The 18,779-nt window shown below is 43.3% G+C and overlaps 1 protein-coding gene across 1 annotated transcript in view; it reads right to left on the bottom strand.

Moving 5' to 3' along the window:
* The window catches only part of LOC135200239 (heat shock 70 kDa protein 14-like), a gene marked incomplete in the record, with an annotated part of 291,697 nt that overhangs the window by 143,570 nt on the left and 129,348 nt on the right, over positions 1–18,779 (bottom strand). Inside the window, 1 exon segment of the mRNA XM_064228688.1 lies at positions 674–835. Coding sequence (XP_064084758.1) covers positions 674–835 — 162 coding nt within the window.

The raw sequence follows: 18,779 nt of genomic DNA, 5'->3' as shown, positions 1-18,779 counted from the left end.
TTGTTAAAATAAAGATTCAGTTCAAGTAATGCAGCCCTTGTATGCCACCCCTCCACTTATTCAAAAGCCTCAACACCTATCATCAACTTTCAACTACTGTTCTGAAGCAAGATGATTTCAAGGCGGTGGAGTTTCACTAAATGCATGGGAGATGACAATAGCTTGAGCATGTCGTCTCCATAACCACAGGGAGAACTGTTAGTTGGGCTCCATCCATGCAAGCAATAAGGATGGAAAGTGCAGGCATGATATCTATGAAAAGGGAGGCTGGAAATACGAGGAGGTTTTTGTAAAGTAAAGCAAGGAAAAACATGAGTGGCAAAATTTTACATAAGCCCTTTGTGTGTCATGAAGCACTGGAGATAATAATGACGAATGAAATATTGCTTAGTATGTAATATTAGTCTACTTGATAACAACATTTATTACATATACCTATGGTATGATTTGATTTTCTACCTTTCATCAATATTTTCTTGAGACCTATTTCTATTGATAGAGGGATCTGAATATTATAGCATATTTCTTAATATGTGTCCTCAATAACAATTCTACTGCTTTATTAGAAACATTAATTTATTTTTTATATCTCAATATAAAAACAGTGAGAAAAAGGGCTCCATTGTAAACACAGATTCATTCCAAAAAATCTCAAAACATTTTAAACACTTACGTGTAAAACTCCTTAGCAAAATGTTTGACAAGGAGTTCTGTGAGTGTGTCTCCAGCAACTGTTGACGATGAAATTGATTCTCTTAGAGTTAACATTCCACCAGCTACCTCTACTAAGGACCCAACAACTGTTGTACCTCCTCCATGAAGCACAACAACTTGCCTATAAAACAATAAAATTCATGGAGTTAATAAAATTTCATAATTCTCTTGTTTCATAGACATGAGCCCCATTTTAATAGTGCACTAACATTCATCTGGGGGCTGACAAATTAAGGATTAGATACTAAAAATTAGCAACACAGAAGTCTATGTATTACGTTTTAATTTACCATCATGAAAGGAACTGTCTCATTTGCTAAAAGTTCACACCAATCTACTTCATCTGCAGAACACAGATCTATACTAGTTGTATGGGGGGAAAGAAAGCATGCATAGAACCTAAATTATTTAGGTTATATGTAAATATACTAAAGATTTAAACCGAGTCTTCAACTCTTCATCTTTCAGTAACATCCAATAGCAGACTAACAACCAAATTATATTAGATTAAGTGATTGTAGTATGATGCAAACTTGTGGGGTCTACCTTACATAATCTTTGGTATAATAGTCATAATTAAAATGATATTGTCATGATACAATAAAGTTTTATACATACTTACCTGACAGATATATACTTAGCTATAGACTCCGTCGTCCCCGACAGAAATTCAAATTACGCGGCACACGCTACCGGTAGGTCAGGTGATCTACCGCCCTGCCCTGGGGGGCAGGACTAGGAACCATTCCCGTTTTCTAATCAGATTTCTTCTCTTCCACCTGTCTCCTGAGGGGAGGCTGGGTGGGCCATTAATCGTATATATCTGTCAGGTAAGTATGTATAAAACTTTATTGTATCATGACAATATCATTTTTATACATTCAACTTCCCTGCCAGATATATACTTAGCTGATTAGCACCCATTGGTGGTGGGTAAGAGACAGCTAACTACTGAAATAGACAGGTAAACAACATATGTTGTAGGTATTAATAAACCTTGGTTCCTACCTGATTAGGCGGAAGACTTCGTGGCTACTGCCCAGGAGTCTGCTTCGCCTCAAGAGCCTCAGCGAGATATTGATCTATGGCTAAGAGTTCTTGTGGGTCTGCCAATGGGGTCTTATCCACTTACTCGGCAGAGCCTAAAGGCCTTTGTCATTGGGCGCTATTCCACTAACATGACAATACACCTTGTTCAAGGAGCACAACACCGATCCCGATCACCTGATCCTAACATCCATGTTAGTTCTAAGATTGCAAGGAGTTATCCCCAAACTCCTTACAAACAACCAAAAACTCGAAACATAAATACACATTAATTTATAACAAAACACAAAAAAAAAATTTTTGTACCCCCCTACTAGCCATACATACCCCTGGTCCCCTACCAGCAATGACACCAGCCACCCGTGCGACATCAGTATGCTTGCTAATAGGAAACCAACCACATATCTGACAAGAGGGTTTATGTACATTTAAGATAAAATATTTTAAGGATCAGTCTTTGCTCCAAGTCCCAGAACTGTATCTGCTGATACAAATGGACCGAGAGAGAAGCATTTCTCATAGGTCACTTTCACATCCTTCAGGTAATGAGGCGCAAACACTGAATTGCATCTCCAATATGTAGTCTCAATGATATTCCTGAGAGACATATTCTTTTGAAACGCCAGGGACGTTGCTACTGCCCTTACCTCGTGAGTCTTAACCTTTAGAAGACCGAAGGATTCATCCGGGCAGTTCTTGTGAGCATCAGTAATCACGCTTCTCACAAAGAAGGCCAAGGCGTTTTTAGACATGAGTCTTTTGGGGTTCTTCACAGCACACCAAAGACCTTGCTGACAACCTCCCATCTGTTTCTTTTTTTCTAAATAAAATTTAAGAGCTCTAACCGGACAGAGAGACCTCTCTATCTCTCTGCCTACGAGGTTAGATAGACCTTTTACCTCAAAGCTTCTGGGCCAAGGTTTTGATGGGTTTTCGTTTTCCGCCAGAAACAATGTCTGGAACGAACAGATAGCCGCATCTCCTTTAAACCCCACTTTGGAGTCCAGAGCGTGCAATTCGCTCGTCCTCTTGGCCGTCGCGAGAGACAACAGGAATAAACATTTCCTAGTGACGTCGCGGAAGGAAGCCAGATGTAGAGGCTCGAATTTGTCTGAGGCGAGGAATTTCAGGACCACGTCCAGATTCCAGCTAGGTGTTCTCGGAGACGCTGATTTCGAAGTCTCAAAGGACCGAATCAAATTGTGGAGATCCTTGTTCTCTGCAATCTCTAGCCCTCAATTCTGAATACTGAAGACAGCATACTTCTGTATCCTTTGATTGTAGACACAGAAAGGTGCGATTCCTCTCTAAGAAAAAGGAGGAAATCGGCAATGTTAACTATAGAGGTACTGGAGGAGGACAGCTTCTTATTCTTACACCACCTCCTAAAGACTTCCCACTTCGATTGGTATACTCTTCTCGTTGAAGATCTGCGGGCTCTAGCAATAGCGCCTGCAGCCTTGCAAGAAAATCCCCTCGCTCTGACAAGTCTTTCGATAGTCGAAAGGCAGTCAGAGCGAGACCGGGGAGGTTGTGATGAAACCTCTCAAAGTAAGGTTGTCTGAGTAGATCTGTTCTGCTTGGCAGAGATCTGGGGAAGTCCACTATCCACTCCAGTACCTCCGTGAACCATTCCTGGGCTGGCCAAAATGGGGCTATGAGGGTCAACTTCGTGCCCTTTGAAGCCACGAATTTCCTGAGTACTTCCCCCAGGATCTTGAATGGGGGAAAGGGCGTAGGCGTCTAGGCCCGACCAATCCAGTAGGAAAACGCGTCGATTGCAAAGGCTCTTGGATCTTCCACTAGAGAGCAAAAGATCTCTACTCTTTTGGAGAGGAACGTAGCAAACAGGTCTATGTGAGGCTCCCCACAGGGACCACAGACTCCGGCACACTTCTGTGTGTAGAGTCCACTCTGTGGGAAGGACCTGATTCCTCCTGCTTAGCCTGTCCGCTCTCACATTCCTTATCCCTTGCACAAATCTTGTGAGGAGAGTTATACCTCTTTCCTCTGTCCAGGTTAATAGGCCTTTTGTTAGTTGATAGAGGGAGAATGAATGAGTCCCTCCTTGCTTGCGTATGTAAGCCAGAGCCGTGGTGTTGTCCGAGTTTATCTGAACCACCCCGCCTCTGACTATCTCCTCGAAGAATCTTAAGGCCAGGTGTATGGCTACTAGCTCTTTGCAATTGATGTGCCAGGACACCTGCTCCTTTGTCCAGGTGCTGACACCTCCCTTGCTCCTAGCGTCGCTCCCCATCCCGACTCCGAAGCGTCGGAAAATAACACTTGGTTGGGGTTCTGCAGGGCAAGTGACACGCCTTCGTTCTTCTTTAGAGGAAGGATCCACCACTTTAAGTGATTTTTCACCTCCTGTGGAATCGGGAAAGTGTCTGAGAGTTGTCCCGTCTTCCAACTCCACACCTCTTTCAGGAAAAACTGAAGAGGGCGAAGGTGAAGCCTCCCCAGAGAGAAGAACTTTTCTAGCGAGGACAGTGTCCCTAAAAGACTCAAATAATCCCTCGCTGAACTGCTTTCTCTCTCTAAGAAGCTCGAGATACTTGACAAACCTCGAGTGATTCTCTCTTGCGAGGGAAATACCCGAAAACCCCGAGAATCCATCTGAATCCCCAGATAGACCAAGTTCTGGCTGGGGATCAGTTGCGACTTCTCGAGGTTCACGAGTAATCCCAGAGATTCTACCATATTCCGTGTTATCAACAGGTCCTCCAAGCACTGGTTCTCCGACTTGGCCCTGATCAGCCAGTCGTCTAAGTAGAGGGAGATGTTTATTCCCTCTAGGTGAAGCCATTTCGCTACATTCGCCATCAGGTTGGTGAAGACCTGTGGAGCTGTAGACAGGCCGAAACACAGAGCCCTGAACTGAAAAATCTTGCCTCCTATCATGAATCGAAGATATTTCTTTGACGAGTGGTGAATGGGAACGTGGAAATATGCATCTTGTAAGTCCAGAGAGACCATCCAATCTCCTGGACGTAGTGCTGACATCACCGAGGCGGACGTTTCCATTCGGAACTACTTCTTCTGAACAAAGCGGTTCAGCGCGCTTACGTCCAGTACTGGTCTCCACCCCCCCGAAGCCTTTGGTACTAGGAAAAGACGATTGTAAAATCCTGGGGAGAGTGGATCCTGTACAAGTTCGATGGCCTCCTTTTCCCACATTTGATCCACCATTTGAAGGAGAGTATTTTTCATTACAGGGTCTCTGTACCTCGCTGACAGTTCCCGAGGAGTAGAGGTTAGGGGAGGACTGTCTTCGAAGGGGATTATGTATCCTTTCTTTAGAACTGAAACCGACCAAGAGTCGGCTCCTCTCTGTGCCCAGGCTCCTGCAAAGTTCAGGAGTCTGGCGCCTACTGGTGCTTGGAGGATCATCAAGTCACTTTCCTTTCTTGAAGGGCCTGAAGGAAGACCTTCCTCTCTTATCAGAGCTCTTCTTTCTGGAAGGGGGACGAGCCGTTGCACCTCCACGAAAGGGCTGCTGAGGAGGACGAGATTCCTTTTTACTCGTTGACACTACAGGGCGACTCTTCTTTGAAGTTTGAACAAGGAGGTCTTGTGTCGCCTTCTCAGTTAGTGAGCGAGATATATCTCTCACCAACTGAGAAGGAAACAAATGTTCCGACAGAGGGGCGAACAATAACGAGGTCCTCTGGCTAGGAGAAACAGCTTTCGACAAAAGGGATCCATAAACCGATCTCTTTTTCAGCAAACCGGCTCCAAATAGGGAAGAAACTTCTCCCGAACCGTCTTGTACCGCCTTGTCCATGCAAGCCAGGACGCTATGGAGAATTTCTGGGTTCTTAAGAAACTCCGAGTCCTGAGACTTCTTAGCCAGAACTCCGAGAGACCAGTCCAGAAAATTTAACACTTCTAAAATGATGAAAAGTCCTTTAAGAAAGTGGTTCAATTCTGAAATGCTCCACGTAGATCTGGCCGAGACTAAAGAGTGTCGTCTGGAGGCATCGACCAGATTAGCGAAGTCAGCGTCTGCCGATGCAGGAAGAGAAAGACCCATAGTCTCTCCTGTCCCGTACCAAATACCTCTCTTTCCATGGAGTTTGGAAGGAGGCATGCAGAATACTGTTTTGCCCAACTCTTTCTTAGCGCCCATCCATGAATCCAAAGATTGGAGGGCCTTCTTCATTGAAATCGCTGGTTTCATTTTCAGGAAAGCCGAGGACTTTACAGTAGCCGTACTCGAAAAGAGCGAACGAGGAGAAGGAGGAGCGGCTGGACTAAGAGTGTCTCCAAACTCTTGCAGTAATAAGGAGGCTAATGTCTTATAATTCGAGAGTCCCTCATTCGTAGGGAGCTCGTCTTCAGACAACTCATCCAAAACTCGATCAGAAGAAGGAGAAAGTTCCCGTTTGGATGAAGAGTCTTTCCAAGACCTCCTACGATCCGAAGGAGAGGTGCTTCTGTCTGGAGAAGAGTCATCAATTCCGGATAAGTCTATTCGGATCTTGCCTTATGGAAGAATTCCGACTCCTGCCTCCTGGCTCCTGACTCCTGCCTCCTGCCTCCTGCCTCCTGCCTCCTGCCTCCTGACTCCTGACTCCTGACTCTGACTCTGACTCCTGACTCCTGACTCCTGACTCCTGACTCCTGACTCCTGACTCCTGACTCCTGACTCCTGCCTGGGTGAGGAGCTCCTGGCTCTTGGCTCCTGCCTCCTGGGTGGCTCCTCACTCCTGGCTCTTGGCTCCTGCCTCCTGGGAGACTCCTCACTCCTGGCTGGCGCCAGATGCCTGATTGGCTCTTCGCACCTGGTAGGAGTCTTGCGCTTGGTTGACTCCTTACGTTTGGTTGACTCCTCGCTCTTGCTAGGAGCCTCACTCCTAATAGGAGCCTCGTTCTTGGCAGCAGGCACCTCCACACGTCTGGAGGACCTCTTGATGGGAAGGGAAGTGTCTTTCCTTCGAGGAGGCTCCTTTGAAAGCACTCCTACCAACGACGATATCTGTTCTTGCATAGAAACAAGAAATCTTTTAGTAGCCTCCTCTTTATCCTCTTCGGGAGGAGGAGGAGGAGGGGAGGAGTCCATGGGCTCCACCTCCTGACTCCTTCTAACTACAGGTGACAATAGGGCTCTTTTTGCCCTCTTAACATCCGAAGGAGACTCCTCAGGGAAGCGTTCCGGGCTCGAGTCAAGAGTCGGCGCCTTCCAACTCCTCTTCACTGGTCGCGAGCGATCAGAATCCCTCCAATCGCGTCTAGGAGACGAAGACCCCGACGATGAGAAACACTCACGCAGGACGCTTTTGCAATAGCGATCCCTGGCAGTCTGGGGTGTCACAGAGCCTGCCGAAGGGACACCTGATCGGTGGGGATTCTCCACAACCTCCTTACGGTTTTTGACATTCCTTCTCCTCTGGGCATGTGAGCTTGGAAGAGGTCTAGACCTAGGAGCGTTGTGGAGCCGACCAGATGCCCCCTCCACCACACTGGGGACACTCACATCACTGTCCACTGTAATATCACTAGCCTTACCTTGCAGAGCAGCCATTTTGTTTTCCATGATCTTGAAGGCTGCTTTCAGATCCGCAAGTTCTTTTGCCGAATCTACAGGATCTGCAATAGGTGAAGAGGCTGAAAAGGAAGGAGAAGTAGCAATTCTTACAAGTGGGGAAGCTCCCAAACTAGGAACTAGTTCATTCGATCTAGAACTACTCAAACTTCTAGAAGAAGCTTTCCTCACTCACTCTCTCTCTAACTTCTTCAAATAAGTAGTTAGATTCTTCCACTCTCTCTCACTCAAATTCTCACATTCCTTGCAAGTATTAGTGAAAGAACATTCATACTCCCTGCAACCCTTACATACGGTGTGAGGGTCTACCGAAGCTTTCGGCAACCTCACCTTACAGCCTACATTCACACAACGTCTTACAACCATTCCAGCGTCAGACATTTTAAGAAAAATCCAAAGCAAGTCCACAAAAACAGTCCACAAAAGCGTATGCCAATCCAACAATCCAGATACGTCACCAAAAGTCGGTCAAGAAGATCAATTGCCGGTGAAAAAAGAAAATCCAGTCAAGAGGAACCAACAACAATGTTGATGGTCCGGGCGACAGAAGAAATCTGATTAGAAAACAGGAATGGTTCCTAGTCCTGCCACCCAGGGCAGGGCGGTAGATCACCTGACCTACCGGTAGCGTGTGCCGCGAAATTTGAATTTCTGTCGGGGACGACGGAGTCTATAGCTAAGTATATATCTGGCAGGGAAGTTGAATGTATAAAATGAAGTTACTATTGAATTTAGTTATCACTGTATCTCTGACAAGCATCATCAGTAACCATAAAAACTGTTAAAAATCATGCCTTATCACCATGAATTTGTGATACTGAGCCTGGATGGGTTAACATGTACTAAATATGTTAAAAACATATGAAGATATGGTGATGATGGTAGACAATTGATTAACTGTCCACTTGTGACTCATGTTCCCTTAAACAAAATAAGATCAGCATTGGCTTACATCCCTTGCTCAGAATTTACAACATGAAGAATACATTTAAAAGTAAAGAGAAAGATAAAGCTCCAAACTCAAGGAGAGTGATATATGTGTGACATGGCTGACTCATAAGCATTGATCACTTCATAAATCAAAATACGACAAAAGAACTTAAAATAGTTAAATCTTATGAATCTTGTTCTCTTGAAGCATAATTACAGTTTCCTATTAAAAAACTGAGCAGGGTTTTACCATAAGTCTACATTCTAAAAATATCTGCTGTATTCTGCTGACTGAGCATTATCGATATCTCCATTGCCATTACTTGCTGCTAGAAGAGATACTTTTTCTTGTAAATTAACAAAGGTGGGTTTAAAATGTGCACAATGCTTGATTGTATAAGCATTAAGTGTGATTTTGACAGTTCTGGGCATCAATTTTACCTGCTCAATTATCTTTTTTTTATAGTTACAGCAAAGGATGTCAGCAATCAGCCATCTCGCTTCGGTTGTGTATGTCGGTATAGGTTTACAATCGTTTCATCCGTATTTCAAAATCCCAGAACATCTTGGTGAAGGATGGAGTATCATCATAAGTATTATGGTTAGAGAGAGAGATACTGTTGCCCCAGTTAGTCTGCTACACTGAGAGATATCCATTAGCTCTTCTACCTAGCTTAAACCCATTTTTATATGGGGTCTCTGTTGTGAATGAGTAGTCTCCATCAATTTCTGTCCTGTGCCTTGTTCTCATTTATACCTTTTAATGCCATATCTTCCCCTACACAATCACACCATCTCTTTCTTGGTCTTCCCTTCTTCCTTCTACCCCGCACTTCCATTTCCGTCATATGTCTTCCAACATGACGTTCCTCCCTTCGTAACAGATGTCCATACCATCGAAGCCTTCCCTCCTATATTTTCTTCGATATTTCAACTACCTTTGTTGATCCTCTTATATACTCATATATATATACTCTTCCATATAACATTGCTGCTGGTCTGACCACTGTCCTATGAAACTTTCCCTTCAATTTCAGAGGAACCTTCTTGTCACAGAGGACCCCTGATGCAGACCTCCAGTTATTCCATCCTGCCTGAATTCGATGTCTCACCTCTTGGTCCATGCTTCCACTATCCTCTAATATGGACCCTAAGTACTTGAACTTCTGTACTTTCTCTATTTTTTCCCCACCCAATGGTATGCTACTTCCACCGACCTCAGTAGTACTGGAACACATATATTCGGTTTTTGATCTGCTTATTCTCATTCCTCTCTCCTCAAGTGCTGCTCTCCACCTCTCCAACGCATTTTCGAGAAGTTCGGCAACAAGGAGGCGTTAGCGCATCGTGTTGGAGGCGCCTACACGCGCCAAAGTGTCGGGAGAAATGGCGCGATTTCTGATGTAATACCTCGTCTAGATTCATCTAGGAAATTCTGGAAATCTCGCGAGTCTGTGATGCTCGCCGTAGGCTCTGCCCCCTGAGTGCCGTATAAATACGATGGTCATAGCAGGAGAGAGCAGAGATCGTAGAAGAGAGACACCTGTTAGTCACAGAGATATTTTCTCAGTAAGAGCCACTGGTCAGGATATCAGTGAGGGATCAGCACCAGAGATCGTCAGAGACTAGAGATGAAGGAACCGACGAAGGATCAGAAGAAAAGTTGCTCGAGAGTTGGTTGGATACTGGTCTAGTCGTCTTCAGGAGTGGACGAATTATCTCGTGTTATCTCGACATCGAGCAGACTTCAAAGAAGAAAAGGTCCTGCTAGAGGTTTTGGGGAGTTCCTTCCTTACAAGAAGACTAGTTTCTGCAATACGGAGTCAAGAGGACGTCTGCAATCACCGTTTTCCTTTTGAGAAGCTATCACTTCGAATTGCAAATTGACTAGTAAGTATTTGAATTGCCTCACTGTTCCCCCAGTTCATGCAGTGTAAGATTCTACCTTATGTAAATAGGAGATACCATTCTGCATTTACCTAAGTTAGTAAGCTTGTAAATAAACCTTTGTTGTGTTAGTGTTTCTTTCTATATTCGTATCCCAAGTTTCAACTGTTGGTGTTGAAATATTTTTTTTTTATTTATTATTTCATATCAAACCCGAAGCGGACCTCTCTCAGAGACCGTAACAATGGGCTAAGCGCTGACCTCTGGTGTAATCCAACTCCTATCTCAAATCCATCCGTCTCTCCAACACTGCTTCTCACTCTAGTATACACATTCCTGTACATCTCCTGAATAATTCTGACATAATTTTCCGGCACCATCTTTCCCTCAAACATCTCCATATTTCTTGCCTTGGCACTCTGTCATAGGCCTTTTCAAGGTCTATGAATACCAGATGCAGGTCTCATTGTTTTTCTCTGAATTTCTCCATCAGCTGCCTTATGCAAAATATTCCATCCATTGTTCTGCTTCCCTTCATAAATCCTAATTGTTCCTTCCCTATTCTCACTTCCTCTCTCAGCCTGCCATCTATTATTCTTTCTAAAATCTTCAATGTGTGAGACATTAGTTTCATACCTCTATAATTACTGCATTCCTGGACATCACTTTTACCTTTAAATATAGGTATCAATATGCTTTCCCGCCATTCTTCAGGTATCTTTTCCTGTTAAAATATTTTTACCATCAGATCATACAAGATGTCTACCCCTTCCTCTCCTAAGGCTTTCCAAACTTCGACTGGGATTAAGTCAGGTCCTGTTGCCTTCCCATTCCTCATTCTTTTTAAGGCTCTTATCACTTCATCCCTAGATATCTCCATTACCATTCCCAAGTTTACTTGTCCATCCTCTCTTACAAGTCATTCATTTTCTTCATTTAGCAGTTGTTCAAAATACTCTTTCCATCTTTTCAGGATGTCTTCTTCCTTTTTTATGACCGTACCATTCCTATCTTTCATTTGCTTAATATGGGTGATGTCCTTTGTTCTTTTATTTCTTACTTTTGACAGTTTGAGCATCTTACTCAACCCTTCCTTGGTTTCCAGTTTATTATAAACCTCTTCATATGCCCTTGCCTTAGCTTGAGCTACCACCCTTTTTACTTCTTTGTTTCTTTCTCTTAATCTTTCTCTGTCCTCTTCCAGCTGTGACTCTTCAAATCTCTTCTTTGCCTCCCTTTTACCCTTCACACTTCCCACTATTCCCATACTATTCCAGATGTTTCCCCTAGTATCTCCTTTCCACGTCTTCTAATCACTGATGCATTATGCCTCCACCATTCTCCCACATCTTCAATTTCCAGATCAACCTCTCCCAGCACTCATCCCCTAAACTCTCTCTTCTTATTATCCCTCCCTATCAATTTATACCACTTTGAATTTCTTTACCCCATTTGTTTTTGTTTTCTTCTCTTTTCATCTTTAAATTCATACAAAGGAGCCTATGTTGGGGGCCACGTGGTCACCTGGGATAACTTTACAATTCCTAACTTCCACCAGCCTTGATCTATTGTAAAGAAGGTAATCTATTTGTGTGCATCTACCACCACTCCTGTATGTTATCAAGTGCTCCATCTTCTTTTAGAAGAATGTGTTCACTATTGCCATATCAAAAGACATGGCAAAGTCTACTATACTCTCTCCTTCTGGGTTTCTCTCCCCGATCCCATGTCCTCCATGCACACGTTCAATTACATCCTTTTCATTTCTGAAATGTTCATTAAAGTCTTGCACATGTTCAATTACATCCTTTTCATTTCTGACATGTTCATTAAAGTCTGCCCCCACTACAATCCTCTCCTGCTCTTGAAGCAGTTCTTGCGTTACCTCACTCATTTAGTTTCAAAAATGGCTCTTTTCTTCCTCTGTGCAGCCCACTTGTGGAGCATAAGCACTAATGATGTTCATTGTTTCCCCTCTATAACATACCTTCACTCTCATAATGCGGTCATTATTTCTACTCACTTCCGTCACTGCATTCTTCACTTCCCCCGACAACACTACACCAACGCCATTCCTACTCTGCTCATTTGCTCCACTATAGATTAGCTTGTAGCCATCCCCCAGTTCTTTGGCTTTATTACCCTTCCATCGAGTTTCCTGCACACACAAAATATCCACTCTCTTTATCCTCATCAACTCCGCCAACTCTCTTCCTCTTCCTGTCATAGACCTGATATTGAGCTGGCCTATTCTGATCACATTTAGAGGTCGATTCTTTAGCTGCGCCCGCTCATAATACAGTAGCACTCGTCTTGTCACAGAGTTAGGGCGATGTGTCTATGCGTCATTTACAGAGTACGCCCTAGCACTATTCTCATCAGTATCACGACTCATTTCATTGGTTCTGGCGTGGGTTTTTACGGTCGGATGCCCTTCCTGACACCAACCCTCCCTATTTATCCGGGCTTGAGACTGGCACCCGTTGAGGCTGGCTTGCCTCCACAGGTGGCCAGATTGAAAGACATCCGTTAGCAAAGGTCGAATAATAGTTGTTTATTTAGAATAATGATAATTTTAATAAAACTCTTGTTTTACTGTATCTAATCATATTGCATGTATTATAACCTTATCAAATTATAAGAAGAACAGAGTGATCTGCCATTTGCATTCTGGTTTTCTTTACATTCTTAAAATAATCAACTAATTTCATTTTAACGACATCATCACCGTCTCTGGGTGCTGACAGGAACTTGAGTAATTCCAGGATACATTCCAGATACTTTATTTGCAAACATACTACATTAAATGAAGTAAATGTGTTTTTGCCAGTTTCAAACAGTGCTTTTGTCTCCCTAAACATTTTGCAATCTGCTAATTATTTGTAGTTCCCAGTCATGCTTGATTTATGAGCCTTGTTTGTTTACTCTTCTTTTTTTCTTCTTTTTAACTTTATCCCTATTCGGACTTGCCGTTTTTAACGAGTCTCTTCCATTTACCTCTGTCCTGTGTCATTTCCTTCCATACTCCCTTCTCCCTTATATCATCTCTAATGCAATCTCCCCACCTGGTCTTAGGTCTTCCTCTCCTTCGCTTTCCATCCACCTCCACGTCCATCACTTCTCTTGCCATGTGTTGCTCATCTCTTCTCATCAGGTGGCCATACCGTCTTAACCTTGCCTCTTGCAGATTCTTTGATGCTTCAGTGACCTGTACTGTGCCCCTAATATGTTCAGTTCTAACCCTGTCCTTTTTGGTTACTCCACTCATCCATCTAAGCATCTTCATCTTGGTTACGTCCAACTTTCTGCCCTCTGTTTTCTTTAGTGGTGCTGCTTCCAATCCATATGTCATTGCTGGTCTGACCAATGCCTTGTGCACTCTGTCCTTTAATCTTATATGGACTTTCCTATCACACAATACCCCAGACACCTTCCTCAAGTTGTTCCAACCACACTGAATCCGGTTGTTAGTTTCCTCTTCCATGTTCCCCTCATTGTCAATCACTGAGCCAAGGTACTTGAATTTATGGACCCTTTTGAGGTTTCCTCACCTTAATTTCATTGTTGTTTGCTGGTCGCCACCCAATTTGGCTGTCATAACTTCTGTCTTTTCCTGCTTACCCTTAAACCTCTACTCTCCAGGGCATATCTCCAGCTTTCAAGCTTCCCTTCCAGTTCTTCCCTGTTCTCGGCTTACCAAGGCTATGTCATCTGCATAGAGCAGACACCATGGTGGCTCCTCCCCGACATCCTCCGTCAACACATCCAAGACGATGTTAAATAGAAGTGGGCTCGAGCGGATCCCAATGTAGCCAGACTCCAACTTAGAAATTTTATGTTCTTCCAACTGTAGACCTGATGCTGGTCTTTACATTTCTATACATCTCCCTGATCATTCTGACACACTTCTCCATCACTCCTCTCTCCCTGAGACATCTCCATATTTCATGATGTGGTACTCTGCAATATGCCTTCTCAAGGTCTATAAAGGCCATATGAAAATCTTTTTGATTCTCTCTGTACTTTTCCATAATTTGTCTCAGAGCAAAAATACCATCCACAGTACTAAGCCCCTTCATGAATCCTGGCTGCTGTCTACCAATGAACTCTTGTTGCCGTAATCTCTCATCCATAATACTTTCAAATACCTTTAGTGTATGTGACATGAGCTTTATTCCTTGGTAATTTTCACTACACTGAATGTCCTCTTTCTCTATGAGTATTGGAATTAATATACTTTCTCTCCATTTTTCGGGTATCGTCTCACTTTCCATAATCTTCTTCATTACTTGCCACAATATGTCAATTCCTTCCTCATCAAGAGCCTTCCAGGCTTCTGCAGGTATGCCATCTAGTTCCCCTGCTTTACTAGTTTTCATCTTTCCCAGTGCCACTCTAATCTCAGCTTTTGTTATTTCTGTGACTGCTCTACAATTTGTGTCTCCATCTCCTCTTAGAAATCTTTAATTTTCTTCATTCAATCATTCAATAAGGCCTCAAAATATTCTTCCCATCTCTTCTTATATGTCTCTCATTTCTCAGTACATTTCCATCCTTGTCCTTAATCTGTCTTGTGTGTTATACCCTTGGTGCTCTTATTTCTCAATTGTGCTAGTTTAAAGATCTTCCCTTGCCCTTCCTTGGTATCTAGCTCTTGGTAAAGCTGATCATATGCTCTATCCTTAGCAAATGCTAGTTTTCTTTACTAATTTATTTGCTTCCTTATAGGCCATCCAGTCCTCTTCCATTTGGGTCCCCTCCCACCTTTTTTTTTTTTCTTTTTTTGCCTCTCTCTTTTGCTTTGTTGCATCCTTCACTTCTTCATTGAACCACCATGTTTCCTTATTTTTGAACATCTTGCCATTACTCACATCCAATATTTCACTAGCAACCCTCAGTATTATTTTCATCGTTCTGTTCCACCATTCATCAACATCTTCAATTTCATGTGTTATTTCTTCTAAAACCTTTTCTTTAAGCTGCTTACAAAGTTCAATCTCTTTCAATCCTTTTTGGCCCCTGCATTTTTTTCTTCCTTATTTGCTCAATTTCCATAACCAAGTCCATCACTACCAAACGACATTGCACACTCACATGGTCTCCTGTTATGATTTTACAATACTTTACCTCGCGTAAATCTTTACTCTTATACATCAAGTAATCTAACTGCCTGGACCTTCCGCCCCTTTTGTACATAACTAGGTCTTCTTGCCGCTTGGTGAACAAAGTGTTCACCAGTACCATATCCTTGGACACAGCAAAATCAATAATTCTCTCACCCTCTGCATTTGTAATAGAATTACATACAAAAATGGAAATGCATCCTATTTCCATTATAAAAATATTGCTATGCTCTGTATAATAGGCCAAAGAGAGAAAACCCCCAAAATTATCGAGTCCACTTAGGATGTGTACAAATACTGTGTCATCATGTTTCTTATAAACAAGTGTCTCATCAGTTCTGTGGGTCTACGTGACCAACCAAACTCCCATGTGAATCTAGATCAAGCCTTGAATCATTATTCTTTCACATGACCTTAAAAGTCATGTAAGTATGTTAGTTTGTACGCATAGCACTTTTTCCTAAGATCAAACCTTCAAGAACACCAACCATGAACGGAAGTGAGAAGTAAACCAGTCCTCTACCAGTTAGGGCAAACAGAGAGAGAGAGAGAGAGAGAGAGAGAGAGAGAGAGAGAGAGAGAGAGAGAGAGAGAGAGAGAGAGGGGGGGGGCTGATTATGCACCTCGCATACCAACTGCTATTCACAACTGTGAAACCTAATTAACTCTGGCAGACCGCTTTTCCTGTATATCGTAAAAAGCTGGTCAAAGCCACAATACATTTCTTTCATCATAGCTATACCCACCATGTATACAGCTGATCACATGGTTATTCTGGCCTACATGCCCAATCAGATCTCTGCCGACAAGGCATCTTTCATCTGCTGGTACCTTTTCCATTTCCTACTCTAAGTCTGACCAAAAGTGATCTTTTCTCTTCATCTGAGCATCCTATCTGGGGTGCATATGCACTTAAGATGTTAACAGTTTAATTTTCAACCATCAACCTGACCCAGATAATCCTATCATTTCTTCTATTCACTTCAAAGATTTCCTTCTTCATTTCACTTGACAGAATTATTCCAACACCATTTCTGCCTTCTTTATTTGCTCCGCTATAGATTATCTTTTACCCCTCCCAAGTTCCCTTGCTTTGTTACCTTTCTATGTTGTCTCCTGTACAAAGAGAATATTTAATTGTCTTGTTTTCATAAGGTCAGCTATTGCCCACCCTCTTCCTGTCCTTGTACCAACATTTAATGTTCCTTCTCTTAGTTGTTTGTTTATTGAAGGGGAATATTTTCTTGGTAGTATTTTATAATCAAACTAAAGGGTTTTGTGTTATCGATAGTTCCCCAGTTATTTGCTTGACTTATAAGCCTTATTTGTTTACTAAAGGGCAATATTTTCTTGGTAGTACGTATTTTATAATCAAACTAAAGGGTTTTGTGATACTGATAGTTTCCCAGTTCTTAATATCAGGATTCTTTCCAATTTTAAATTAATATTTTCATGGGGATCTACTTCCAACTGGTATTACTCTGGCGATAGTGACGTCACATTCATAAAGCATAGAGGCTATAAAAAGTGCCCTTATTTTAAAAGGATATTTTATGGAAAAAATCACAATTTTTGAAAGTAAATTGGATTTTTCCTAGCTATACAAACCCGAGGTTCATTACTATAGGAATTACTTGAGGCGTAGCCTGGAGACGGTCGCTGAATTCTTTAACAAGGCGGTTAGGTAGTTAACTACTGGTCCAGTCATTGGTAGACCCTCCAACCGGACGTAAACATTCCAATTTGCTTTTGGCCCAGGTAGCAGATTGAGGGGTGGCATGAGGTGGGCAGTTAGTGTAAGGACCTCGGGTTTGTATAGCTAGGAAAAATACAAATTACTTTTAAAAATTGTGATTTGTTTCTACACAATATACAAACCCTAGGTCCTTTACCATAGGAAGACTCACTGATTGGTGGGTGGAATCTGAGTGATCTCCAGTGAACCGACTGGGGTTCAGCCTACCTGAGATTTCCTTCCAGGTCGTAAGAGTGAGGAAGGGAATCCAGTCACTGACTTGTGATCGGAGTTAAAGAATTGCAAGATTATAATCAGTCTTCTGGATTTACTTATAAGGGGGAAAAAGCTAAGAACCATTATGTTGGAGACATTAAGGCAAATACAAGTTATGAGTCTGTCTTATGTCCAAGTCCCTCTTCCCTGCCTTGGGAAGGGAAGGGGCAGATATTACTTCTATTAACTAATCAAAGAAAATAGATAGATTACTCCAAGGAGCGTCTTACCTGCATCGATTGCTCGGTCCAGCATGTAACGGTCCGCATTACCCTCTACCCAAAGGGAAAGAGTAGGATGAAAGAGATGAAAGGGGAGCCAGTCACTCCACAGTCATGCTCAATCATACCGTACAATGAGGCGTGATGCAACACTGTCCAGTTAAGGAACTGGGTAAGTTACACAGCTTGTTGAGCAGCCACCACTGGTCCCAAGGAAGAGTGTCCAAGGATCTGTGGGTAATATCCCGAAATGACAGGTTCTACGAAATGTGTGAAGAGGGCTGTAAGGAGACCTCTTCTTAGCTTCTCCAGATGCCTTGCTCTGAAGAACAGCGACATTGATCCTGGCTCCTGAAGAAGAGCCAAGCTTGGTCTTCACAGGTGGGTCCGAGCCATGACTCGGTCCCTACTCTCGCCCCGTGCCACTGCCATGGTGAGGAGAGAACTCCCCTTCCTTTGACTGTGGATGTACGTCCTCCCTTAGCTGGTTGTACTTTCGGAGATTCTCATGAACAAGAATCCGACACGGATCCCTGGGGACAGCGTCTTGAGCCTCAGTTCCGGAGGAGCGGGAGGGCCAGCGAGAGAGCCAACTGCTTCCTTCCTGAAGGGAGGAGACAGACCCTTAGAAGCCTCGAAACGAGACTTCTTTGGGAGTGGAGAAGCTACCTTCCCCTTCGAATGCCGTGAAGTTTCCGAAGGGAGAGGTGAGGAGGCAGCATGTGATGACAATGACGACAAGGACCAAGACAAAGTTGAAGACGACAGCAATACTTGGATTCTTCATCTTCTCCACCTTTCTCTTCAACAGCTTCTGCAATAGAGTTGTCAGGGCCCCCCAAGGGATGGCAGACAACTCATCAGGTCCAGGGGCTGGTACATAGGCAGGTCCAGGTGTAGGTACAGAGGCAGGAAAAAGCAAGAATGTCCGGAGGCCTCGGGATAGGTAGCCATGCCACATCATAACCAGGAGGTGAGGCAATGCAGGGACAGGAACTAGAAAGTGATGGGTTGTAGAAGCGGTCTGGTCCCTATCACTACCGTAGGGGATACATTAGTTGGGTGACAAGACCAGACCAGGTGCGTGCTGTTGAGATGTAACAGCAAGCCTGGATTGATAGCCATCCCATAAAAATCCACGCTAGTTCTAAGTCTAACACCTGTGAAAGTGAAAAGTTAAAAAATAAAGGGGGGTTCCTCCCCTCGTGCGAAGGAATAAGATGATGAAGCTTCTCCCAGAAGGGCGACAGTGAGTACGGGATGATTACCAGGAGAGCGGTAACTACTCCTCCCGGCAA

The sequence above is a fragment of the Macrobrachium nipponense genome, chromosome 26 (genome assembly GCF_015104395.2).
Source record: "Macrobrachium nipponense isolate FS-2020 chromosome 26, ASM1510439v2, whole genome shotgun sequence".
Taxonomy (NCBI): Eukaryota; Metazoa; Arthropoda; class Malacostraca; order Decapoda; family Palaemonidae; genus Macrobrachium; species Macrobrachium nipponense.
The sequence above is the reverse complement of the archived record's forward strand: the minus strand, read 5'-3'. Positions and strand labels throughout refer to the sequence as shown.